The following is a 27,775-nucleotide window of genomic DNA, read 5'->3' as shown; positions in this document are numbered from 1 at the left end:
TGATGCCTCCCTGCTCTACTGTTTATTCAATGCTTTCCATCACCTATCGAGAAAGGCCTTCAAACCATCCATCAGCTAGTTGAGCTGTGCTGGAAGCATGCAGCAGTCTTCATTAGGCTGAGCGCCTGCTGAAGCGCATGGTAAACAGATGCAAATATTGTGCTAATGGCTGCCCCTTCAGTGCATTAGTATATTAGCATATGAAGAGGATATGGTCGTGAGAATTCAAACAGAATCATTATTAGCATTAGCGATAGCTCTTAAAGTTTTAAAAAGTTGAAGTGAACTTCTCGTAGATGAAAGCACATTTAGGACTACAGTAGAAAACAGGCTGGTGTCCAACTGTCTAGTTTGTCACTGTTCCTAAGGTATAATTTATGAAGTTCTGTAAAGTAATACTGGGTTAGTTGGACAGGTTCAAACTTTGAAAAGGGACCATTTTCATTTACACAATTTATAAGTAAAATTTGAGAAACCACACTTTATTTTCCCAACATAATGCAAGATTGTATCCTAAAGTCACTAAATAAAATAATGATGGAGGATGAAGGATTTCTATATAATAATCAACGTGAAATTCTGAAAACTGACCACAGTAAGTATACATTATTTCAGACACTGTCAATTATGAAGTGTTTATTTCTTATTGCCAGAACACATCCAGCTTAAAAATTAGACAGCTAATTGTAGTATAGTCTATATATATTATATATATATATATAAAAAAAAAAAATATATATATATATCAAATGTATGTTTCAAATGATGTTTCAAATGATCCAATAGAAAATAAAATAAATAAAAATATTTGATGATCCAGACATCACTTATTAATAAAGAATAATAAAATAAACTGGTGCCCATAAAGCTATTTCTCTGTATTGCAACACTTTTTGCTGCCTTTCCAAAACACACTTTTTACACAATTTCTACCATGATCCATCAGCAAGAGAAGTTCAAACAAGCATAATTTACCATTACCACAACTGAACTAAATTACTTTTTAAACATATTTATTGAGTAGGTCATTACCACAACACACTTCATAATTACCACATTAATTGTATAATTGTTTCAATACAAACTATGCTGGAGTGAAGATGAAGGATTTGTTTCCCAGTATTTCAGCTTAAAATTGTTTGAAAATCCCAGGAACTGTGTAAGAAGGCAAAAACTTTTATTATTTCCAGTTGTTGTACGGCTAATTGAAACCCTCTTGGCTCTATAGACAGAAAAGATTGAGAAAAAGCATACAGAGAAAATTTGAGCATATTTTTCATTTATATCTCAAAGATGTGGAGAGAAAAGGCTTAAGGATACACTCAGTGATAAAAACTCTACTTTTCTGTTAGTTGCACTGGAGGCGAGCCATTAATCTTTGACCCAGAAAGTGTGTGTGAGTGTGTGGCTAGAAACTTTTCCAAATCTGCAAAATAGCAATATCTCAATATGATGATATTTAGTATTCATAATGCTTTGTAATGATTGAAAAATGCTTCACTTGAGCTTTGACCATGCATAATAAATGAGACAACAGCAGTACAACACTTTGGACGACAACAGCTGGTGGCTATACATGATGTATGAAAACAAACAAAAAATGTTAGCGACAACAAAACCAACACATTTGACTTTCTTGAACCAAAATAATGAGAGTGTGCCAAGCTTTGAATGCTCAAAATAAAGGATTTTGATGCCCCGTAAACAGAGATTTTAACACAGCAATGAAGTCCAGAATTCTTACCATATAGAGTGACTGTGGCAGAAGTCCAGCGCAGAGATGATCTGTCTGAAGAACTTCCTGGCCTCTTTGGGTGTTAACCTGCCCTTCTTTACCAGGTAATCAAAGAGCTCTCCACCTGACACGTGCTCTAGAACCAAATATCTGTGGAAAACAAGCAGGGGATAAGAGATTTTGATAAACTGCAGCTATGAAACTCCCAGGACAGATCTATTGCCATGCCAGTATACAGTATAGTACTGTTAAAAAGTTTGGGTTTGGTAAGATTTTTTTTAAATGTTTTTGAGAAAAGTCTCTTTTGTCATAAAGGCTGCATTTATTTCATAAAAATACAGGGGGGTCGGGGGGTAGGTTGTGAAACTTATTGTGAAATATCATTTTACAATTAAAATTTTCTATTTGAATATAAAGTATTTTAAAATATAATTAATTCCTGTGATGGTAAAGATTACTTTTCAGCATCATTACTCCAGTCTTCAGTGTCACATGATCCTACAGAAATCATACTAATATGCTGATTTGGTGCTCAAGAAATATTTAATATAAAATAAAATTGTTCATTACAAATTATATTATCAATATACAAATTTGAGCCAAAGCCAAAATTAAAAATAACATTTTAATTGATTAGCAATTTTACACCATAATGTTTAAAATTCCCAAAACTTTTTGTTCACCATAAGATTTAAATGGAAAAAAGCCCAACATTTTCAATGTACAGTAGTCTCAGACTGTATTGCTTTGGAGTGAATGTGTGCGCATTCAACTTCCTGCAATCGGCCTGTCTGATGGGCAAAAACATTTATGTCATACTCACGCATTCATGTATTTATGAGATACATGCAGACTTCCATTCACACCCAGTCACATTTGAACACACACACAAACACACTCACTGACACGGCGGACGTCTGATTTATTAGTCGATTAAAGGATTTTCTCATGCGATTACCTGTCAGCGTTATTTAAATTAAGGATGGATTCATTCTTGATTTGTGTGTGTAAAAATGTTCACAGGCAAATACTTTACGAGCTCGCCGGCCATACGTCTGTGTCATCTGAATATTAAGAAAACAAATTCCTCGGTCGCATCCATGGTAGCTCCTTTATCAATTATTGAATCCTACATTAAGCCCAGCCACTGGAGCGCAAGCACATTTCCAGAGATATCAGCGTGTCCGCTCTTCCATACAGATACACAGTTTACCAGGCACTGATCCACACTCAGCTCACACATTGCATGGTGCATGGATAAACAAAAGTGGTGTATACTCACAAATATTTCTTATTTTCATAGACATCGTGCAACTTCAAAACATGAGGGTGTTCTATGAGCTTCAGAATAGCTATTTCTCTCTCCACCTGTAGAGACAGAGAGAAAAAAAAACTATTAGTTTTATATACAGTACAGTAGCATGAGGTCAGAGTAAAACACAAGGAGACATTTACAATAACAACCTTTGGTTAGTCTGTGCTAGCATAATGATGTTGCATGGTATTATCTTGCCTAGCCATACCTAATTAGCATCCCACCACTTTCATTAAGTGGTTAACCCATTAATCACATTTTGGCAAGAAAATAAACAAGAAGACAATGGCTGGCAGAAATACACCAGTCCAAGTGCCTCATTAACAAGAAGCCTATGATGAAGAGTTCAGATGAACTGGACTCTAACTGCATTAGTCTTTAGAAAGGGATACATACTGTATCATGATAAGGTGAAGCATCATCATAGTCGTCATGAACAGACCCACATTATATTGAGAGGTGGTAATTAGCGAGCATACAGTCCTTCACCAATGTGTCAAAGTGTTGTTTTAGGGAGCGTACACTCTTGCCGCTCCGGGAAAATCCATCTCTTGTTGCTTTGGGGGAGCACCGGAAATAATTAGACTTCATTATCGGTGGGAATATGGGAACAGCTAATATGGACAATCCCACACTAATGAAAGTTACATTGCAGAAGTCGACGCTGCATGAAGTCTCCCATCATACACCTGCTCAGAGACTAACCTTGTACAGTGTAAGCAAACCACAATCCTATTAGACCCAATCACCTTTCATTTGTACTCAGCTAATCAACTACTGCAAAACAAATTATAGAAGCAGAGGTGTTATAAACCCAATGTTTTGGTTAGGATAGATGGATGCAAACATCAGAATTCATCTTTTTGTAGTAAAGAATCATAAACTTTTTCAGGCCACACAGTCCCTGTTCTGCCTTCTTCCAGGGTAACAGTTTACACAGTCAATTTATTTCACACACACATACTCCTTCATTTATTATTACTTGTTTCCATATTTATGATTTTTTTCATTAATCCATTACAAATAAAATATTTAAAAATAAACTAAAATAAAATCCTTGCTTCGAGTCAGTGTTGCTTTAGTATCATTGAGATACTATCATAGTATTATTTATATTATTATTGTTTAAAGTTCTAGTAATGTTCTTGTACATTTTTTTCATTATATATATATATATATATATATATATCCTGTCATATATAAGAAAATGCTAAGATATATATATTATATTATATATTTATATGAATTAATAACATTTAGAAAGTTAAGAAATATTAATTTAATCTTCAGAATTTAGTTAATGTGTGTTAATAATAATTTGAGTAATGTTTCTTTATAACTGATATCAGTTACTCTGAAACAAGTTGATGAATTTTTGTATTTGTTTTTATTTGCATTTCTTTCAAAATATAATAATTAAAAATATAATGTTTAATCATTAATTATAATGAAATTATCATTAATTTAAAGAAGGTATAAAAGGCGGAACCCCCAAACTATCAGTATTGGCAGATATCACTATGAATAATCGGTTATCGGTATCAGTGAAGAAATTTAGCATTGGTGCATCTCTAATATATATATATATATATATATATATATATATATATATATATATATATATATATATATATATATATATATATATATATATATATATATATATATATATATGAGTTATATTAGTACAAATTAATTAATATCAAATTAAATTAAACTAAATGAAAATGATCTTTTCATATTTTATTTCAGTTAAAATTTATTTTAAGTAACTTTTTTTTTTTTTTTTAATGGTTTTAGTTTCAGTTGCACTTTATAATAACCCTCAGTAGTGTATACTGAGTCCTGGCTGGGATAGGTTCCAGCATTCTCACAATGCTACACAGGACAAGCAATTTGGAAAATGGATGGATGGATGGAATATAAAATAAAATCATCAGTTTTGCCATAAAGAAATCCACAGGCAGTGTTTACTTCTCTTTTATTTCTTTTTTCTGCATGACTTATATAGGCCCTTTTTGGCAGGCTGAAATGCCATTTGTCTATGCAGGTGTACAAATGTGAACCAATAAGACTTCAGGATTCTCAGAAAACTGAATTTCCCCATAAGAAAATGGTTTTCCCCATAAGCATCAGTGAACTGACGAAATGCAAGTGAACCGTATCGAAAGGGAACTTAATTCAAGCCTAAAGGGCAAAATTTAAGATCATGTGAAACGTGTGAAGTGACTCCAGACTTTTGACTGGTAGGCTACATAAACATCATCAAAAACCAATCTGATATGATTACAGATGGAGTTATATTCAGATCTAAGACTGGCATGTGAAAGCACACAGATCTTTCTTTGGGCTCCATCATACTGTTACACACACTATCTCTCTAACCATGAGGCTGCAGCCTTTCTTCCCCACATCTCTTATGTCACTCCAAAACCAGAACACGGCCGACCCAAGTAAAGAAAGAGAGAGAGATGTCAATTTATCACAATCAAAGCCCCAGTTCTTCAAAGGTCTTTCACCTGGACCTCTGCAAAAGAGCAAGAAAAACTAAATAAATAATGAGATATTTCCTTCTTTAATCTACATCATGGTCTCGCTGACTGCCTTATATATCGATCCCAGTCATGGCAACCATTTCTCAACATTTCCCTCTCATTCCCACGTTCTCTCCGTGTTTTTTCTTTATTTAGCAGATGGCTTTGAGCTCTGCTTTCATGAACTACAGAGAGAGACAGACAGAGAGAGAGAGAGAGAGACTTTCCTGATCTATCACAGCACATGGTCTTTCTCATTGGGTTTACACAATCACTGTAATCATTCAGGGGCAGGATGCTTGTTTCTGCTCCTGGCAGAGTCTTTGATTATTCCCTGTGCTATCACAGCTAGTCTCACCTGCATTATGTGTCCTTGCCAATTTGGAATGAACAAACTGCTTATGAAGCATCTTCTCTGCTGATACTGTGCTCGAACTGAGAGCAAAGGCGAAAAAGTGCTTAATGATCACTTATAATTAAATGGAACGGACTCTGTACAATCAGGTTTATCCCGCAGGCCATTCTAGGCCCATGTCAGAGCTGCTTTGTCACATGTTAATGGTGCGATATACTCCTCCAATATTAGCCCTTAGAATAACATTACCTTTTCTAAGTGGTAACCTAAAAAAATATAAGGAACAATGACAGAAGTGTGTGAGTATGTGTTAGTGTTTGAACAGGCTGGGTAAGTTGCAAACACACACACACATTCATTTTTCTACTTTTTATTGATGATATTTTCAAACCCAAAACCTGACAATCCTTTCTGCATTATTACATTATCATTCTGCAGAAGAACAGTTTTTGCCCATACAACAAAAAGTCAACGGTCCCACCATTTATTTTAGTAGCTTTAATATATTTTTCAACTTTAGTTTTAGTTATTTTAGTACCTCAACTTCAGTATTTCAGTTAGTTGCCAAGGAAATAATTCAATTTTTAAAAAAGTTTTTCATCTAAAAGGTATACATTTCATTTTATTTCGGCTTTATTTCAATTAACAAATACAACAGTTTTAGTTTTAGGTAACAATAACAACATTGGACCCCACTGCCTTTCATTGCAATGACAAAAATGCACAATTTTTATTTATTTATTTATTTATTTTAAATATCCTCTCTTGAATTTTGTACAAGAAAGGAATCCATACACTTTTAGAATGATATGAGTGTGAGTAAATGATTGTAAAGAATTGTTTAAGACACTATTTATATGTTCATTAAGCTGCTTTTCTAATCAGTATAGGTTATTTCAGGTTTCACTACGACCGTGGAGACATTTGGCAATCACAATGCAGGCAAAACGTGACCCATGCACACACACACACACACACACACACACACACCCATCTGTGGCAGGTATAAAGCTGTGCTGGCACAGACAGGAGGAGGGAAATCCAAATATACAACATTTACCTGCACGTCAGATCTCTGCCAAACAGCACTTGTGATCACAGGATAATGGAGACTTCATTTTATCAACAAGCCCCAGTAATCCTGTCTGAATCCAGATGAGTTAAATCCAACTCTAATACAGAGTTAACATACAGCAAGTCAAATAAACAGAGACAGCGGCAACACACAAGGTATTTGTTATGATTTTAATGATCCAATAAAAATACACATACACTCATCTGATTATGCGGACAGATAGGAGCCGAGCAGTGATCTGCATCGTTCCTCATTATAAAAGGGGAGACCGGTTCACCTCAGTGCCCTTTTTCATTGAGTTTCCATGTTTAACAATTAGCACCACTGTAATAGCATCTTTCTTGCCAACAAAAGTGATTATCAAGTGATTAATTTCCCTAGAGAGAAAGATTTCAGTTTGGGTATGACATAAAATTACAAGGTTAAATGGCCACAAGTCAGTGACATTAATGACATTGATGCATTTGGTTTCAACTGATGACAAGCAAGGCTTTAGACAGGAAAAAGATTTCATTTCTTGACTGGTTTTGAGCAGAGAGGGAAAAATGAATAACTAATCCCGGATATTGAGAGCAAATGGAATAGAAAAAGAAATGTGTGAAAAAGTGTGTGTGTGTGTGTTAGAAAGGCTTGCAAAGTACTTTTTTTCCCTTTGCAATTCAGATATAATTAAGAACACTGCAATTTAAACCAGCATGTTTAACATTTAGCATGTTCAACATGCCCTAAACAAACAACTTTCAACCTCTGCCTTTGTAATGGATTTAACATAATTTATTATGCTCAATTATTGTGTGATTTCAGGTTGCAGATGGTGTGTTGATGCATGCTAATAAAACTAGACTTGTGGGAATGGTCACACAACATACAGCAAATGAATGAAGGCAGACCGAGCTCATGTTCTCACAGCTGGGACTGGGACACAACTCCCATGCATTGGAGAGCAATCAGATTTTACCCAATAACTGCACATTTAACCACACAGTTGTCTGTTTGTATTGTTTAAAGGGGTGGTTCAATGCGATTTCACTTTTTTAACTTTAGTTAGTGTGTAATGTTGCTGCTTGAGCATAAACAGTATCTGCAAAGTTACAGCGCTGAACGTTTAATGCAAACGGAGATATTGTCTTTTAAAGTTATGGCAGTTTATTGCCTACAAAAACGGCTGGTTTGGACTACAACAAGCTTCTTCCTGGCTTGGTGACATCATAAACCCTTGCTATTAACATAAACACACCCCCGGGAACATGCAACAAAGTGGGCGAGGCCATGTGGCGCAGCAAAATGAAAGCGGAAGAGTTGTGTACACCGGACGCGAGCGGCGCGGCAAAAGATAATAGAACCCATTATAATCTGTGATATTTTCTACACTGGATGCGGCGCTGAAGACAGCTTCAAGAATCTACACGAGTTCAATGTTGGATTTGCACAAAAGCTATTACTGAAAGATGAAGCAGTTCCCACTTTAAAAGCAGAAGCTGCTGTTTATTGGCTTCAAACTGTAAGTACATTTTATTGTTTGTACATGTCTTTAAACGTAATGTTATAGTTCTGTTGCTATTTTTAATGCATCAAGGACATATACAAAGAGCAACTCGTTTTTGCTAGCCAGTTAGCTAAGTTCTAGTGCAACAAACACCAACAAACTTCTATGTTCATAGACAAAAAGTTGTTCATGCTATAAATTAAACGATACCTTTACAAAAATGCGACTACTCAGTCATGTATTCGGCTACAGTAAAGCTTTAATCAGGATAAAACTGTATATTGAAAGCTAACAAACAGCAGTGACAGCATATCTAAACACTTTGACACAAATACTAAATGAAATACCATTCATAAACGTCCTTTAAAAGACGCGATTGCGATTGACCGTCTTCATCTGGGTCTAATTCGGCTCAATTTGATACAGTAATATAGACGCCATTATTTACATTTCCAGCTTAGCGCGTAACTACGAATGGTAAGGGGCGTGGCGTTTCCGGACGCTTCAGCGAATCATGATACACTGGGCCAGCTACCAACCTGCCAACCAATCTGAGCACATTGCGTATTTCGGAGGGAGTGGCTTAATAGAAGCAGGAAGTCAAGCGAGCCGTTCATATGACAGTGGAAACAGAGGTATATAATAAAGCTAAAATATATGAAAAATACAGCGTTTTCAAAAAAACAAAGCATTAAGACATGTTAAACTCTGCCCCCAAAACAAAATAAAGCCTAGAAAAAAACCACTGAACCACCCCTTTAAAAGATTGTGTTGGGTTTTTATGTTTTATGGGGACTTTCCATAGACATAATGATTTTTATATTGTACAAACTGTATATTCTATCCCCTAATCCTAAACACAACCCTCAAAAACAAATGAGCAGCGACAAGATGATACTGCCAACGGAAAAGCAAATAGTGAAATATTTGGATACAGCAGTCATGTAAGAACACCTATAATCAGCCAAGAGCACAGAGACTCGCTGACCTCCAGGGTTTAATCGCTGTCAGCGTGAGCGTGACTTTACACGAGACACACCATCACCTCTCCTTCTGGCAGTTCCCTGATCTATTTATCATTGATGTCTTTTTCCTCCAATCCATCTTAATCCCTCAAGCTCCCTCACAACACACCAACTTCCCAATTAAAGGAATGGAAAAGCAGCAGATGAAGAAAACCATAAAAAAAAAAAAAAGTGGAAGGAAAGCACTCAAGTTGCATTTCTTTAATAAAGATGGAGGCTGTTCTGTAGTGGCTGTCCTCCTGGGAGCTGCTGTGGCTTTGTAACTAATTAACTCAAACACATGTGGAAACAGACACTTGAGCACGAGGGGGGAGGAGGGGGTTAAAGCAGCAGACCTTAACGTCTCACTGAAGGCTTAGACGAGGAGCGCTGGGAGGCATATCATGGCTTAGCTAATACCTCCAGAGACACACCGTACAGGATATCAGTGGATATTAAACACAATTGCCATCCCTTGGTGATAGCCAATCCATCTACATGACCAACCAGCAGCTGTGGCTCAAATCAGATCCATCAGGTGTGAGTAGGTCTGAAAATGGCTGGATGGCAAATGAGTGAAAGCTCAGTGGAAAGTAGGAAAGGAGAACAACAGGGAAAGAAATACACAATTAAAGGCAGAATTTATGTGCCACGAACAGAACCAAATTTCAAATATAATGATTACTTCCAACCCAGGCTCACTGAGAGAAAAAAAAAGTGCCTGTGGCAACGTTTCTGCAAATTTCTTGTGACACTTTTGAAGTGAAGTGTGAGTGGTGCTTAGGGTTAGGATTAGTGTTAAAGTGTGTTTTAGTTTTATCCAAAAGAGATGAACATGAATCTGGCAATGTTTCATTGGTTACGTCGGTTGTTTGTGTCCAGTGACATTAAGGTTAATGCTCATGTTAATCACTAACGCAAATGTGAGATAAAAACGCATTTGTTAAAGGGTTAGTTCATCCAAAAATTAAAATAATGTAATTTATTACTCACCCTCATGCCGTTCCACACACCAAGACCTTCGTTCATCTTTGGAACACAAATTAAGATATTTTTGATTAAATCCGATGGCTCAGCGAGGCCTGCATAGACAGCAATGGTACTTTTTCTCTCAAGATCCATAAAGATACTAAAAACATATTTAAATCAGTTCATGTGACTTCAGTGGTTCTATCTTAATATTATAAAGCGACGAGAATATTTTTGTGCGCCCAAAAAAAAAAAACTTTTTAACAATATCTAGTGATGACCGATTTCAAAACACTGCTTCAGAGCGTTATGAATCTTTTGTGTCGAATCAGTGATTCGGATTGCGGATCTGCTGAAATCACATGATTTTGGCGCTCCGATCCACTTATTTGATTCAAGAAGCAGTGTTATGAAATCGGCCATCACTAGATATTGTTAAAAAGTCGTTATTTTGGTTTTTTTGGTGCACAAAAAATATTCTTATCACTTTATAATATTAAGGTAGAACCAATGTAGTCACATGAACCATTTTAAATATGTTTTTAGTACCTTTATGGATCTTGAGAGAGGAAATGTCATTGCTCCCTATGAAGACCTCACTGAGTCATCGAATTTAATCAAAAATATCTTAATTTGTGTTCCGAAGATGAACGAAGGTCTTCCGGGTGTAGAACGACATGAGGGTGATTAATTAATAACATTATTTTCATTTTTGGGTGAACTAACCCTTTAAAGCAAACATTCCAGTTTGAGCTCTTTTATCGTGACTCGTGTTTCACAGGACTCAAACTCAAAGGCTCTGCATCACAAGTGCAATGCTGTACCAAGTGAACTACTGAGCAAGTTTAGGATGTCAAAAAAGCCATACATACATATGGAGCTGGTTATGTGATGCAAACATCAAAATGAACAGTATTCATTTACAAACTCTACAAGGTGTTAAAGGTGTTTTGAGGTCTTAATATAGCATTGCGCAAGAAACCAAGCAAAAATACATCTTTTTTTAATTGATAATCTGCATCTGTAATCATGGTTTGTGTGAAAAAGAATACTTGTTGGTGTTTTACTTTCACTAGTGGTCATTTCAGCTGGAAACTGCAGTTAATTGTATGTACTGTATAGGTAGGGTCCTATGATTTCCGCGATGCAGAAAACGCAGGCGGAATCCATTAATAAAAACGGAATTTACTATATAACGCGGAATGTCATGGAATTTGTCAAATTTTTGATGAATGAATAAAAAGCAGGTCGTTAAATTGCGATATAGAGTGTCTGTGAATATTAAACCACAAAAATACTATTTAAATATGAACCCTGCATGTTGTGTCTCTGAAATGAATGTCGCAGAAGCGCGGTTTCATTTACCTCACACACACTGAAGCACGTGTGACGCTCACAGTGTTTTCATCCTCTGTTGCCTCATGAACGCACGAAATTCATCTTCAAAAGTCACTTCATCACTTCATCAGCATTTTAACGCTTTATTTGAAAAAAATACCATAAACACGGAGACTCAAAGCACTTGGCAACCAGTCAAAATAAAAGTTCGATTTAACTTGACCGAAACATATTACTTCTGTACAGTAAAATTTAGATACGTTTCAATGTAATAATAACACTAACACTAATAGACTTAATAATAATAATAATAATAATAATAAATTATTAAAACTATTTTTTTAAAAGGAACAATCTCAGTTTTTGTTCCATGTTTTAATTTTAACATTAAAGCTCTGTTGTGCAGCACTTTGTTTGATAAAAAAAAGTTTAATTTCATGATTAAAAGAAATTCAATTAATGTTATCTGTTCATTTGATTGCCAGAAAAATTAAAATACGCAACAGAATTTCTGAAAAAACAAAATATATTAAAAAATACATTTTTTATGAATAAATTTGTTGTTTTTAAGAATTCAATTAATTAGACATTCTTTTTGATTATTAAAATTTAATTTAACCATTAAAATCGAGTCCAAAAAACTTAAAATGGAAAAAAACGGAATCCAGAAAAATTTAAACGGAAAAAACGGAATTTGGAAAAAAATAAAACGGAATTTGGGAAAAAATAAAACGGATTATCGGCCCTATATAGGTACAAAATGTAGCTAGCGGCACATGTTTTCATTGAGCCTCAGTTGATTATTTCCAAAATTATTATTCCAATTATTTTTTAAAACATTCATCCATTCAAGGAAGAAACCACATACATTCAGGATATCTCGTGTGTGTTATACAGCACGTTCGAGCTAAAACCTAAATTCAATCTGTTCATCATATAAGGCAATTGTCTCTTCTGAAAATTTTGACTAATCCACTCAATTCATATGGATTAGTTTTACGATGTCTTTATGAACTTTTTGAAGTGTCAAAGTGGTAGTTGCGTAGGCTGTCAATGGAGGGACAGAAATCTCTCAGATTTCATTAGAAAGATCTTCATTTGTGTTCTGAAGATGAACATTTGAAACGAAATGAGGGTGAGTAAATGATGGCAGAATTTTCATTTTTGGGTGAACTAACCCTTTAAGAAACAACCCCAGAAAAACCTATACTGGTTGACCGCTATTCTTAATATTTAGGGGGATGTCAATGATGGTAACAGCCCTGCTACCACCTCTTCCGCCCCCTGTTTGCAACAGTTCGGTCATAAAATAACCTATACACTTTGCTTGAAGTGGATCAATATTTTATTCAGTAAGAAGATATATGCATAATGTACAATGGAAACACATTTACTAAATAAATTCCTAGTGTAGATGCACATCAAAAAAACATGTGACATTGCCTTAAGTCACATGACTGAACAATTCGCTCAGACAGTTGGCTACTATCACCTCCCGGAATTGTTTTGTCCCTAAACCACAAATATTTGATCATTTATTATTATTACTTTTTTTTTTTTTTTTCAATATTTAAAATTACAGCATATATGGAAACCTACCTAGTGTTTTTAATTTTTTCTAACAGTTACATTAAAGTTATATTGAAAACCCAAAAATGAAAATTCTGTCATCATTAACTCACCTCATGTCGTTCCAAACCTGTTTGACCTCTCTTTCTTCTGTGGAACACAAAAGAAGATATTTTGGTAAAATGTTGGTAACCAAACAGTTTTGGTTACCATTGACTTCCATTGTATGGACAAACACTGACACATTTTTCAAAATATCTTTATGTTCCACAGAAGAAATAACAGTAACCGTAAGTATGGTTGTGCCACACACCTTCCCATCTTTCCAAACACTTCACTTAAAGTGACCTACTAAACCAGCACTGCTGACATCCAAGAGATCTCAGCCACCGATTTCGGCCTAAAGTTTGAACAAGCAAAATGTTTCTGCACGCAATCCTGTTGGTCTTGCTCTGTCCTCTCGTCTGGACCAAGCAGATAACCGCAGCTCTCCGCTCAGCACAAAGCCTTATTCTGTTCGCAGCCAATCTGCTTCTTGACCCATGACACATACGCAGTGTTTGGTCTCACAATGTTCTGCTCCCTTAAAGCCACACATGAAGCACAAGTGTTAGAAATAAAACACAACTTTCTCTAAGGCCACATAAACAACATAGTTTGAATATTTATGACTGAAAGGTTGAATTTCACCCCTAAATTGCTTCAGGAAACACATTTTAGAGGCGTGTTATTAGCATGTCTGCTATCGAGAAATTGGATTTGGAAATAGAGTGCAGTGAGGCAGACTTTGGGATGATGGGCTGGAGGATCTACGGGGAGGAACCGTTCGCTGGGTCCACCGAAGATGACTTCCTGATAGAGTTCCCGTGCATACGTCTCCAAGGGGAATTTTAATAACAGTGGTTTTAGTTGAGCTAAACAACACCTGCATGCACATTCTGCTTGTTGTAATGTTGTTGTTTCCTTAAGTAAACTTTGCAAATTATATCTTACAGGCCAATGTCAAAACAAGAAACACTGCTTGTCATGAATTCAAATTTATGCACGCATATTTGCATAGGAATATTGGGTGCTTTAAGAGCGCCTAGCCTCAATAAACAACTGCTTTGATGCCTTTTGACCTTCCAGAAATTAGTTGCCCTGGGCTCAGTGAGGAATAAATGTGAAAAACATTGATTTAAATACGAAAGGAATGTATTTTAATTGATCAAAAACTTCTGTCCAGAGAGGCTCTTCTTCGCAAACTCAAAAATACACTGTCGGCATCACATTGTGCTGCTTTTAACCCTCTAGCTTTCATTTCTTTGAACAGAAGAACATCTTAGGAAGAATGCAGCCATTTCCCAAGACAAGGAGTAGTATGGTAAATATGTTTAGTCTTCACTTTTTGTTCCTTTGGATATTGATGTATGAGATTATATATAGGGGGTGGAAAACCTTCAATTGTGCACTGATGAGTGAAACAAGAAAAAGTGTGTATTCTTGCAGATGTGGCAATGTTAAACCTGAGCCCAGATTTCTGGATATAGATTTATGACAGAAGCCATTATATTCATCCTGCCGTGAGCGAGGACACACGCGCTAAAAGACTCCTGTGCGCATAGAGAAAAGTAATTATGATCTATCTTTTGCATCACTCACTCATCCTGGAGAGGCAGCTTGATGTCGCACACCAATCACTACCGCACATGCTGTATTTAAATCAATAGTTCAATGGCGCAGTACTAGTCACAGTTTTGTGCTGTGTGGTCAAGTACAGATTTATTGTATGAAGGAAAAACTGCCCACTGACTCCATTCTGGCTCAGAGAATCTGTAGTGCTGAAGAAGTGCTTAGATATCCCATAAATCATCGCTTACCCATGATACAATGTGTTGGAAACTTACTCTATACTATACACCAGGGGAACGGCTACCATTATACCTGGGGGGGATTGCATCACACCCCACTTTTTGGGCAAGAATCATTACGTTTTAAGAGCTTTGTTTTGCTTGGCTGCAGTGTGAAGAAAAAAGTGCAGGAGGCTGCATAAAATGACAGTTTTAAGGCCAAGCGCAAGATTCTGCCACCCAGCTGCATTGACAAAGTCAAACAAGCCAGTGTAATTTTAGTCTTATTCATATACTTGTCATGATCCCGGCCTGTGTTCCCCTGGTCTTGTCTGGACTTTTATGTTATTTCCTGTTCTGTGCCTTGTTTTGTATTCCTTTGTAGTTTTTCTTGTTGATTAGTTCAGTGATTATTCCCAGGTGTGTCTTGTTTGCCTATTACCCTTTGTGTATTTAAACCTCAGTGTTTCTTGTGTTCTTTGTCGAGTCTTGTCCTTCTTGGATGTAATGTTTGGTGAGCTAATTCTGTTCCTGGTTCTCTGTTTGATTTGCTTTTGTTTATTCTGTTAATAAAATTCTCTGCGTTCGGATCCAGCTCCCCTTTCCTTTTTGAGTTCCACCTAGGTTACAATAATATTCTAATATTGAATAATGTTTTGAATTAACTGTTTTATATATATATATATATATATATATATATATATATATATATATATATATATATATATATTATTATTTATTTATGTAATTTTTGTTATTTTTAAAAATATTTTTATTTAGCTTTAATTTATTTTTATTTCATTCTTAGTTTGTCATTTTAGTACTTAAACATATTTTATAGTTTTTATTTTTTGTTTCATTTCTAATTTTAATATACATTTTCAAAATTAAAATTATTTTCATGTAATATTTATATCTTATTTCGGCTTTATTTTAATTAACAAAAACAATTTTTAAGTTTCAGTTAACAACACTGGAACAATCTGACAAACGCACAATCAGTAAGATCAACTGTGATTTTCCGCAAATTGATTATTGGTATTTATTAAGTATTTATAAGCCAGGCTGACATGGTTTATAATCACTTTTCAGACCATTCCTAAGCACAGACCCTTTAAACTTTCCTTAAAACAGGCTGCTAATGGTAACCTTTCGAGAAAGGTCAGCAATCTGTTATTAGGCTATAAAACTAAAACCAGTTTTTTATGTAGACAGGTGTGAAACCATTTTTTAAGTAGACAGATCTGCTAGTTAACGTCACAAAGACATCTTTCACCTTCACTTCCTCTCAGGGCATCTGTGCAATCATAATCATGGAACACAGGTGTCCACGTCAATTGATTTATCTGTCATTGTAGGCAGCAATGGACATGGACCACAGTTATAAATCTCACATAATGGACATTTTCTCTACTGCTCCTGTCTCAGTTCAGCCATAATGACTTTGGCAAGGAAGGTAGGAGGGTTAAAGGTCACTCCATGGACCAAATGAAAAGGTAACGGCGTTCCTTTATGTTCTACTTCCTGATTCCTCACGGCCTTTTCCGTTTGAACAAATGATCAGTCAAACTGATGCACCGGTATCAGACAGTCTGGAATAGGATTGTGGAAAAACATGATTGTGGCGGCTAAAGCATTAAACATGTTCCATAAAGTTGACTTATTATCCTTAAAAATGCACTGTTATCTTTGCATTTTTAATGTCCCTTATATGCAGTTAACTATTATACGCAAAAAAAAGAATATTATATATATATATATATATATATATATATATATATATATATATATATATATATATATATATATATATATAGCAATGATGGGGTGATAAATTTGCAATTAATTAGATTAATTATTCATACATAATCAACTTGGCTGAGAAATGACCCCCAAAAGATAATTTGAAGTCACTGAGTAAAACATCAAATAGACATTACAAAAAGAAGATTCAGAAAGAAATATTTGATTTGATTCAACATAGAGTTTATTACACAATCTTTTGGACCATGAGGTTGACTAAATATTAATTTTGGGATATAATTATTTTTTTTTTTTATCAATATGGAAATATGAAACTGAAAGTTTTTTTCATTTTTATAGTTCAATTGAGGCAGTTACTATGGCATTTTATAACAACGCATGTTGAGTGCGCATCAATGAAATACATCAACACGAGAACGCATCAAAGTAATGGGCAGCACGAATCTCTTCACAAAACTCGCACGCTCTCAAATATAGTGTCCTCATGTCTACTCTGGCTCAGACATTATGTGTGCGTGCTCGGTTATGTGGGCACTAACCGGCAGAAACATAAGTAGGCTCCTATTGTCAAATATTTGAATGTCGTTTATCATGTCAATTGATCTAAAACGCACAATGCGTCAGCGTCAATGCAAGCCAAAACGCGAAAGCACGTTTGAATTTAGCAGTGAACTTTCTGATTTTACCGGTGTTGTCATACACTTAAAAGGTTTCAAATCGATCACCTTTCACCGTTTGAATTTTATGGACATTATATATGCATTCTATAGGCTATATCATGCAGTGAGTTGTTGGCCTGCGTCATATTCATCATCAGTTAACTGTATTAATAGCAGATGACCTGTGTAGGTCTGGGGGCGGTGCAAGTGCGTTAAATGCATAAAAAAAAATAAAAAAAAGTAACGCATTATTATTTTCCATAATTAATTAATCTAATTAAGGTGTTAAATTCCCAGCCCTAATAGATAGATAGATAGATAGACTACCATTCAAAAATCTCAAAAGAGATAATCAGCAAGGATGCATTTGATTGCTCAAAAGTGACAGTACAGATATTTATAATTGTTCAAAAAAATCCATTTCAAATAAATGCTGTTCTTTTGAGCTTTCTATTCATCAAAGAATCCTGAGAAAAAAAAATGTATATTGATTAAAAAAAAAAAAAAAAAAAAATGTTTTTGACATTGATAAAAAGAAATGTTTCTTGAATAATTTCTAAAGGATCATGTGACACTGAAGACTTGAATAATGACTGCTGAAAATACAGTTTGCCATGACAAATGACATTTTAAAATATAGTAAAATACAGTTATTTTAAATTGTAATAATATTTCACAATATTACTGTTTTTACTGTATTTTGGATTACATGACCAAATAAATGCAGTCTTGCTGAGACTGAAAACAAACGGAAAAAAAAACTATCCTTCCCTAAACTTGTGAACTGACTGATAATATATGTATAATAATGTGAATGTGGCTGATAATATAAAAGTGGCTCTATTATGCTCTGACATTTTTACAGCAATTAAGATTTTTGAGATCTTCCTTAAATGAGAGTATAAAAGAAGTGACAATGGCTTATAAAGCTGAACATTCAGTTCTAAACCTCAAAGACCAGAATCATCCCTAATTAAATCACCACCCACACAACTAATAGAAACTGTTCACAAATAACATTATTACTACTGTATTACAACTATTACATGGCTCTGTGGAACACTTGCAATCACAGTATTATTTTTTCTATAATGAAAACTTTATATTTTTTCCACTGGCAGTGGTCCCAGACAACAGACTTCCTACATGGCGGTGTCAATTTATTTATTTATTTGTTAAATAACATAATAAATCCCATCATAAAATTAAGTACACAATAAAATTAAACCATGTCAGGCTTAAATCTGGATAAAAACTGACTAAACGATTGGACGTTATCCCTGACATATCATGTGCTGACTGACAATTAAGGTCTGGCAAAACAAATTCGGCCTGTTCAATCCAATCAAGGAAGGAGTGACTCATAAAACATATTTATCAATAACACACTACTACTCTATCAAAATTATAACCTTGAAAAACTTTCTTCAGGACAGGTGGATCGTTCCTGCAATTAGTGTGCTTGAAAAATAAATAATGACGAATAAAAAGTAATCAACAACCTGTACCCATTCCTCACTCCAGCATGATTGAAAGACTCGATATAGAAGAAAGCACCCAGAGCCAGAGATAGACAGCATATAAATCACAAAAATGGCATAAATATATGTATTGTAATAAATCTTTTGAGAGTATATCCTACTGAAAAAGATAAACTGTATATTAATTAACCTGTCTTTTCACAAATTCCAATAATTCATCTAGAGTTTGATGAAAAACTTAATTTCAAGAAACGATTCACACTGACTCAACCCACATATCTACATTGAAACATGAATCTATTTAATGTTGAGGCGAATCAAATAAATTACAGAGATTCAAGTGTAAATCAAATCTGTTGCTGTAGCAAATGATCAGCTCTCAAATAGCACCAACTATTTTGAACAGCTCGATGACTTTCACGCTGTGCCAGAGCAACTCTACTCAAGCTTGCACCTACCATGCTGTGGACTGAACAAACAACTAAACAGTATATGTGGTCGCTCAAGCAAGAAGACCTCCAATGAAGTGCTGAGACTTGGGGTCAAAGTTGCAGCTTAATCATTTAAGAAAGAAGTGCACATGAAATAGAGGTACGACTGAAATGTATGCTTTAGTGTAGAAGTATTACCACACATTTACGTCAAGCAGTTCTTCAAATATTACTAACAGTGATGAAAATGTTGTCATTATTTACTCGCCCTCATGTTGTTCCAATCATGTATGACCATTTCTTCTTCTGAACACAATAAGACATTTTGAAGAATTCTGGTAACCAAACAGATTTGGTGACCATTGACTTCCACTACATGGACAAAAAAACACTAAGACAATTCTCAAAATATCTTCTTTTGTGTTCCACAAAATAAAGAAAGTCATACAGGTTTGAAATGGCATGAGGGTGAATAAATGACGACAATTTAAATTTTTTGGTGAATCCCTATCCCTTTACAGTTTTTTTTTTTCAATTGCTAACATACTTTTGTCCAATCTGAAATCACATTTTCAAAACTCTAAACATATTTAGCAGAACATCAGTCTGTTGTGACCATTTTTACAAAAAATGCAGTCAGTTAACACGTTTCTAAAATGCTTAAATTTTATTTTCATATAAGCATACCCAATACCAAAATCATGGATCTTTCTGATCTTATTTGCAAATGCTTAAACACAGCAAGTCAGAAATGAAGACCCAATGTTCCAATCTTTAAATATAGTATAAAACCTCTACTTCTGCAACAACAGCAGCAGCTCAAAAGTATTGAAAAAATCTATCAAACAAATACTAAAACAATTGATAAGCATTTTTAATTAGCAGATTACTGAAATATTGAGAAATAGTAGATTCCAATCTCAGCTGAAGGCACGGTCAGGTGTTGAAGTTCTTTTCATTTCATGGACATACAGTAAAATAGGACTCTTTGAATCGGATTTGTGCAGTGTAGATGAAGAGCAACACAGAGGAGCAGAGAGAGAAAAAAAATGTATGGGTGAGGGAGAGGAACATGAAGGAGCAGAGGAGTAGTTGGATCAGGACAAGGGAGGAGAAGAAGTATGGGTAAGAATATGTGCTGGATTGTGCATCTTTATGGTTGGTTTCCCCCCTTACACATGTGAAACCTATGAAAGCTTATTTCTGCCATGCATAGAAAATAAAAAAGGTAATTGCGAGTCTGACTTTTTTCTCTCAATTCCTATAGTTTATATTTCACAATTCAGAGGAAAAAAAAGTCAGAATTGTGAGATGTAACCTCACAAAAAATAAAATAAATAAATATAATACATTTTCATTTCAGTAAAAGCTTCATACTACAACGATTCCACTACCAATTTTCCATATATGCAGAATATGTGGTCTGCGTAGGGCACTAACTACCAAGAGGACACCATCCCACCCTCAACGGGAGCACCATCAACACCATGCCCACCCCCTAGAAAGAGATTTCAACCAAGTGAGCAACTGAAGTTCTGCACAGGGGACTCATTTGACCAGTGGCTGCCCTGAGCAATTCTGTTACTTTCTTTTCCTTTTTAAGTAATGACTCATTCACTGTTAGAGAGTATGTTGCCAAAAATGCACACATTCAACACTACCAAAAATGTAGAATGGCTTACTTGTAAGGAAACTAAATTTTAAAAATGATGGATTTAATATTTTCTGCAGGTAGAACTGAAACATGACAAGTAATGCAGTTTTTGGGTCCCACTTTATATTAAGTGGCATTAACTACTGTGTACTTACATTTAAATTAATCGTTTTATACAATGCACTTATTGTGTGCATACATGTTTTTACATTGTACTTATATTTTAAAAACACCTGCATGTAATTACATCTGTAATTAATTTCTGTACTTACATTTATAATTACACTGTTGACCCATCCCTTACACCTTAACCCACCCTTAAACCTACCCATACCACCAAAGCTTTCCCTAAGCCTTCCCTAACTGTTTTGCAATTCAATATGAACCCAATAAGTACATTGTACTTATTGTTTGATGTAAGTACATAGTAGTTAAGGCCACTTAATATAAAATGGGACCAGTTTTTGTAATGCCATCAACTGTTAGTATTTTGACAGTCATTGCGCTATGACTGTCAAAATACTAACACAAAACTCTGGACTTCTGGTTGTACCTAGGATAGCTAAGTCCACTAAAGGAGGGAGAGCGTTTGCACATTTGGCTCCGAAACTCTGGAATAGCCTTCCTGATAATGTTCGGGGCTCAGACTCGCTCACCCAGTTTAAATCTAGATTAATGACGCATCTCTTTAGCCAAGCATTCACATAATGCATCGCATGTCAGATCAATTGCATGTGACTATCTTTGCTTAATGTTATGAACAGGAGCTACGCTAATTATTCTCCATTTGCTTTTCTGTTTTGCCTCGGGACACCGGTCCCGAGGTGACTAGAGAGGACTTCAGCTTCAGTTTGGATCCAACCTCTTAAGAAGACCTCAGATGACCAACACCTATGGAGAGACGGCGCCAACTCCTGTGAGGACTTCAGAAGATGCAATCATCTGGATCAACATGCACATTACACAATTTCTATATCCTAATTATTGTTAATGTAATTCATTTTTCAGGAACTCATTGCTTCTACGTTCAGTTAAAATGCTAACAGTGATTGTAAATTAATTGCCTAAATTATTACATTATTTGCTAACTGCATTCTTTAAATTGTAATGTTGACATGCATTCTCTGTAAAGCTGCTTTGAAATGATATGTATCGTGAAAAGCGCTATACAAATAAATTTGAATTGAATTGAATGATTGACTATATGTACATGTTGGATAGAAAACTAGTACTAGTGTTTTGACAGAACGACTTGATTTTGAATCAGCTTTGCTGTGTTTTGATAGAGTTAGTATATGTTGAAAAAGGTTTTTAGCATTTGTTTATTTAACAAAATATGGTTTTGGGCAGAAAATTAACTATTTGGATAATTGAGTGATGTAGGTGTGTTGCTGTGTTAAGAGTTTAGAAAAAGTACTTTATGTATTGGTAAACGCTTGTTAGCAATTGTAAAAAAACGTAATGTTGATTTAAATCGTTGGATTAAACATGAACAGTAATACAGCTACAAATATACTCAAATGTACTTAATATCATCAACTGAAATGCATGAATGTGGGTACCTTGGTCATTTGTTTAAAGGGATAGTTCACCCAAAAATGAAAATTTGATGTTTATCTGCTTACCCCCAGTACATCCAAGATGTAGGTGAATTTGTTTCTTCAGTCGAACGCAACTTATGATTTTTAACTGCAACCGCTGCCGTCTGTCAGTCAAATAATAGCAGTGGATAGGAACTTCAACTATAACAGTAAATAAAACTTGCTTAGACAAGTCCAAATTAAACCCTGCGGCTCGTGACGACACATTAATGTCCTAAGACACAAAACGATCGGTTTGTGTGAGAAACAGAACAGTATTTATATCATTTTTTACCTCTAATACACCACTATGTCCAACTCCGTTCAGCTTCCTGCTAGTGAGGTCAAAAAACGCGTTCTGGTGACGGAAGTGATGTCTCGCCCATATACTTCAATGAGCGCGAGACATCACTTCCGTTGTCAGAGCGCGATCTGACCTCACTCACCGGAAGCTGAACAGAGTTGGACATAGTGGTGTATTAGAGGTAAAAAATGATATAAATACTGTTCGGTTTCTCAAACAAACCGATCGTTTCGTGTCTTAGGACATTAATGTGTCGTCACGAGCCGCAGGGTTTAATTTGGACTTGTCTAAGCAAGTTTTATTTACTGTTAATAGTTGAAGTTCCTATCAACTGCTATTATTTGACTGACAGACGGCAGCGGTTGCAGTTAAAAATCATAATTTGCGTTCGACTGAAGAAAAAAAAGTCACCTACATCTTGGATGCCCTGGGGGTAAGCAGATAAACATCAAATTTTCATTTTTGGGTGAACTATCCCTTTAAAAAAAAAAAAAAAAACAGATCACACAGATATGGAAGATTTTCCACACTCAGTGTGTATTAAAGTGACACAGCAGAGAGGTATTGTAACTGAACATAGTATAAAAGCTACTAACAATAAAGTGCTCGTTTGGGTCATCAATAAACTCAAACCTTATAAAATCAGCTTGGCATCTTCAAAGAGTTATATATGCAAATTAGATGAAGATGCACCGGGCCGGAGGGAAGCGCGTGACAGCCATTTGTTTTGTTTTGTGTCCCACTCTGTGCATGCAGTGAGAGAAACATCTCTCTCACAAACACAACAATCTACCCGCAGAGCGTGGAAGAAGATGAATGATCCATAATCATTTAGAGGAGAAGAGAGAGAAACGTATATAGAGAGAAAATGACACTACTGTCATCAATGGCAGGATAACAAGATTAGGGTCAGCCATCATTCATCAGCCATTCAATATGCCTCTATTTCTGCCTCTGTGCTGGACTGCAAATTTAATCTTTTATTCCCTCCTTGCCATATTCCCTCTTTGCCTTTTTTTCTGATTTTCTCATTGCATGAACAGATGCTGGGCTGCTGTCTGTAAAACATGTAGGAAGCTACTTATTTTATGTTTCATTATATATATAGTAGAATATAAAGTTTATATAGTATACTTATATATACTACTGTTTATAGTATATAGTATATACTATATAAAGAGTCTCTCTCTCACATACACACACACACACACGCACACACAGTCCATCCCTTTATATACCTAAAATGGTGCCTTTGGAGGGCACTGAAGTGTTTAATAATTATCAATATATTTTTAATAAAAATAACTCTACAAATGAGTTCCAACTGACACTTATTTTTGAGCCCCACAGTTTTCAATGCTGCAGAGCTCTAACATATAATTTGGACAAAAAGAAAAGTGTTATTTCTGAATTAAACGCATCTCTTGAGTTCTTGAGTTCTTATATCAAACAATTAGTGATGGCAAAGCTGTATTTTCAGCATCATTACTCCAGTCTTCAGCGTCACATCCTTCAGAAATCATTCTAATAAGCTGATTTGCTGCTCAAGAAACATTTCTTATCATCAATTTTGAAAACTTGAGCCTCTTAATATTATTGTAGAAACAGTGATACATATTTTTCAGTATCATTCTTTGATGATTGATGAATAGAAAATTCAAAAGAACAGCATTCATTTAAAATGTAAGCTTTTGCAACATTATAAATGTTACAAAATCTTTTCTGTCACTTTTGATCAATTGAATGTGTTCTTGTAGACTATTAATTTCTTTCAAAAAAAAAAAAAAAACATCTTACTGAGCCTAAACTTTTAAAAGGTGGTGTATGTGCAAATAATTATGATAATCTTGACGATATGTAATTAATTAGATTGAAATGTTTGATTGACAGCCTTAATACAAATATTCCCAAAAACTCTAAGCTGCTGACAAATGCACTTTGTACTTCATACAATCAATTCAAACTCTAAATATATAAAAAAAAAATCCTCAGAGCTCAAACAAACATGAATTGGATTCTGCCTTGAGATCTCTGCACTGTGCCTCGTCACTGCCTTACTGCCTCAGTGATCACATCATTAAAACCTTCATCTATCTCTCTTTCCCTAGACTAAAGTGCCAGTGAATGTGGATTAAACACCATCTTAAATCACTTCAGTGCAGCACCATTAGAGAGGCAGTGGTTCATTTGACTGAGAGATCATGGATGGAGCGAACACCACGGGGGGCAGAGCAGGATAAGTCATACCCAGATGTGGAGCTGTGTCTCTGCGTAGAGCGTCACAGTTCATCAGCTCTTCTGGAACATCGGTGTGAAGAGCTGACTCCATATCTCACTCAGCAAAGCATCAGCAGCACCACACAAACGCTAAAGTACTTCAAGTCAGCAAGAGCTAAAACACAAGTCTTGAGATCAGGAGAGGTTAGAAATAAAGTCTCAAATATGAAGACAATCTGCTGGCCTGGGGACTAGTGTGAGAGTGTAAGGAACATTTGACAGAACAGTCTCTTGTCTATTCAAGCCAGTGCTGCACTGACACTGAACATTTCACATTTGTTGATCGTGTACATCATTTTTTTATGCCTTGCAAACACAAATGTTTGGTTTCCTGTAATTCTACGTATTTGACACCAATGTTTTCTGGCAAACTGGCAAACATAGATGAGGGTTTGTCACAATTGCAAAAATGATGATAGTCATGAGGCATCAGTAAGAATGTATTGAAAAATACAAGCCAAATCAGTAAAGTGTTGCTTCGTACGCAATCGTTTTTGTAAAATACATGTATAATATATGTAATAGAAAATAAATGTGTAATATGTAATAATAGTAATGGTCACACTTAAACTATTTACTATGAATTTTGCCTCAAACTAAACTAATTACTGCTTCTTAATATTTAGTAAGGTAGTTGGTAAGTTTAGGTATGGGGTAGGATTAAGGGATGTAGAATATGGTCATGCAGAATAAGGCATTAATACTGTATGTGCTTTATAAGTACTAATAAACAGCCTATTGGCTATTTATTAGTACTTATAAAGCACATATTAATATAGTAATAGCACTATAGAAATGCTAATAAGAAACTAGTTAATAGTGAGAATTGGACCCTAAACTAAAGTGTTACCTTAGTAATTATAATATTAAAGGGTTAGTTCATAAAAACATCATCAAAGTAGTCCATGTGACATCAGTGGGTTAGTTAGAAGCTTTTAAAGCATCGAAAATACATTTTGGTCCAAAAATAACTAAAACTATGACTTTATTCAGCATTGTCTTCTCTTCCAGGTCTATGTATATCTGCTTTCAATCCACAGTGAAACTGCTTCTTCTTCTTCTTCTTCTACGGCGGTTGGCATCCATCTTATTGATGCATTACCACCCCCTTCTGCTTCGGACAGTGACGCTGCTGACGTGTTATCCGGTGCGCCCGAGCTTCGTTTACAGTCTGAGGGAGACGCACGCTGTATTCAAGCTATTCTACATTGTTTGTATTTTGGTATTGCTATATTTTTTAAAGTGGTGCGTAGGTGTGCATGTCGCGGATGTCCTAATCGCGTCACAGTCCGGAGCAGAAGGGGGTGGTAATGCATCAATAAGATGGATGCCAACCGCCGTAGAAGAAGAAGCAGCAGCGTCACTGTGGATTGAAAGCAGATATACACAGACCCGGAAGAGAAGACAATGCTGAATAAAGTCGTAGTTTTTGGACCAAAATGTATTTTCGATGCTTTAAAAACTTCTAACTAACCCACTGATGTCACATGGACTACTTTGATGATGTTTTTATTACCTTTCTGGACATGGACAGTGCACCGTACATACATTTTCAATGGAGGGACAGAAAGCTCTCGGACTAAATCTAAAATATCTTAAACTGTGCTCCGAAGATGAACGGAGGTCTTACGGGTTTGGAACGACATGAGGGTGAGTCATTAATGACATAATTTTCATTTTTGGGTGAACTAACCCTTTGATAACAATAATTTATCATTATATAGCATTTCAGGAACTCAAGATTGCTTTACAAAGGAAAAAGCAAACAACAAATATCAAAACAGATACAAAGTGAGAATCAGTTATAAACCAGAAACATCAGAGAAAAGGAGAGCAAATAAGTAAGATTTTAGTTGAGTTTTGAATATCTGAATGGATGAAATTTCACAGTTGTTGTACAAGATTGTTCCAAATTTGACAAAGATCGTTGATGATCTAAAACTGGGATGTCAAATCCTGCTCCTGGAGGGCCATGGTCCTGCAGAGTTTAGCTCCAACTTGCCTCAACACAACTGCCTTAAAGTTTCTAGTATGCCTGAAAAGACCTTGATTAGCTGGTTCAGGTGTGTTTAATTGGGGTTGGAGCTAAACTCTGCAGGACATTGGCCCTCCAGGAGAACCCCTGATCTAAAGTATTTTTTCTTTTTTAAATTTTCTTTTAAAAATGTTTGGTGCTGCTCGAGGTGCAGAAATCGCACATTTCTCCTTGAAAATATAGTTAAGTTAAAATATATAGTTTAAGTTCTTTTCCACTGTCACTGCATAACATATAGTGTGTGTACACTGGCGCTCATCCATAGCTTGAGTAATCTCTTCTCTGCAGGGGTGCAACATGTCCCTCCTTCTCCTCAGCAGTCAGTCTCCTGGGCAACACTGGGCTTGGTTTCAGAAATGTTAGCTTTCCCCTCGGGACCCG

The 27,775-nt window shown here is 35.4% G+C and overlaps 1 protein-coding gene across 7 annotated transcripts in view; it reads right to left on the bottom strand.

Annotated features, from left to right (window-relative positions):
- brsk2b (BR serine/threonine kinase 2b) overlaps window positions 1-27,775 on the bottom strand; it is a 160,277-nt gene that overhangs the window by 45,764 nt on the left and 86,738 nt on the right. For all 7 annotated transcript variants that reach the window (XM_048185154.1, XM_048185156.1, XM_048185158.1 and 4 more), the window contains exons 3-4: window positions 3,018-3,103; window positions 1,745-1,885 (exon numbers count right to left, since the gene is read on the bottom strand). In XM_048185154.1, coding sequence (XP_048041111.1) covers window positions 1,745-1,885; window positions 3,018-3,103 — 227 coding nt within the window. The remainder of the gene's footprint in view (window positions 1-1,744; window positions 1,886-3,017; window positions 3,104-27,775) is intronic.

The sequence above is a fragment of the Megalobrama amblycephala genome, linkage group LG3, assembly GCF_018812025.1.
Source record: "Megalobrama amblycephala isolate DHTTF-2021 linkage group LG3, ASM1881202v1, whole genome shotgun sequence".
NCBI classification, from domain to species: Eukaryota; Metazoa; Chordata; class Actinopteri; order Cypriniformes; family Xenocyprididae; genus Megalobrama; species Megalobrama amblycephala.
This window is presented reverse-complemented; position numbering and strand designations above follow the sequence as displayed.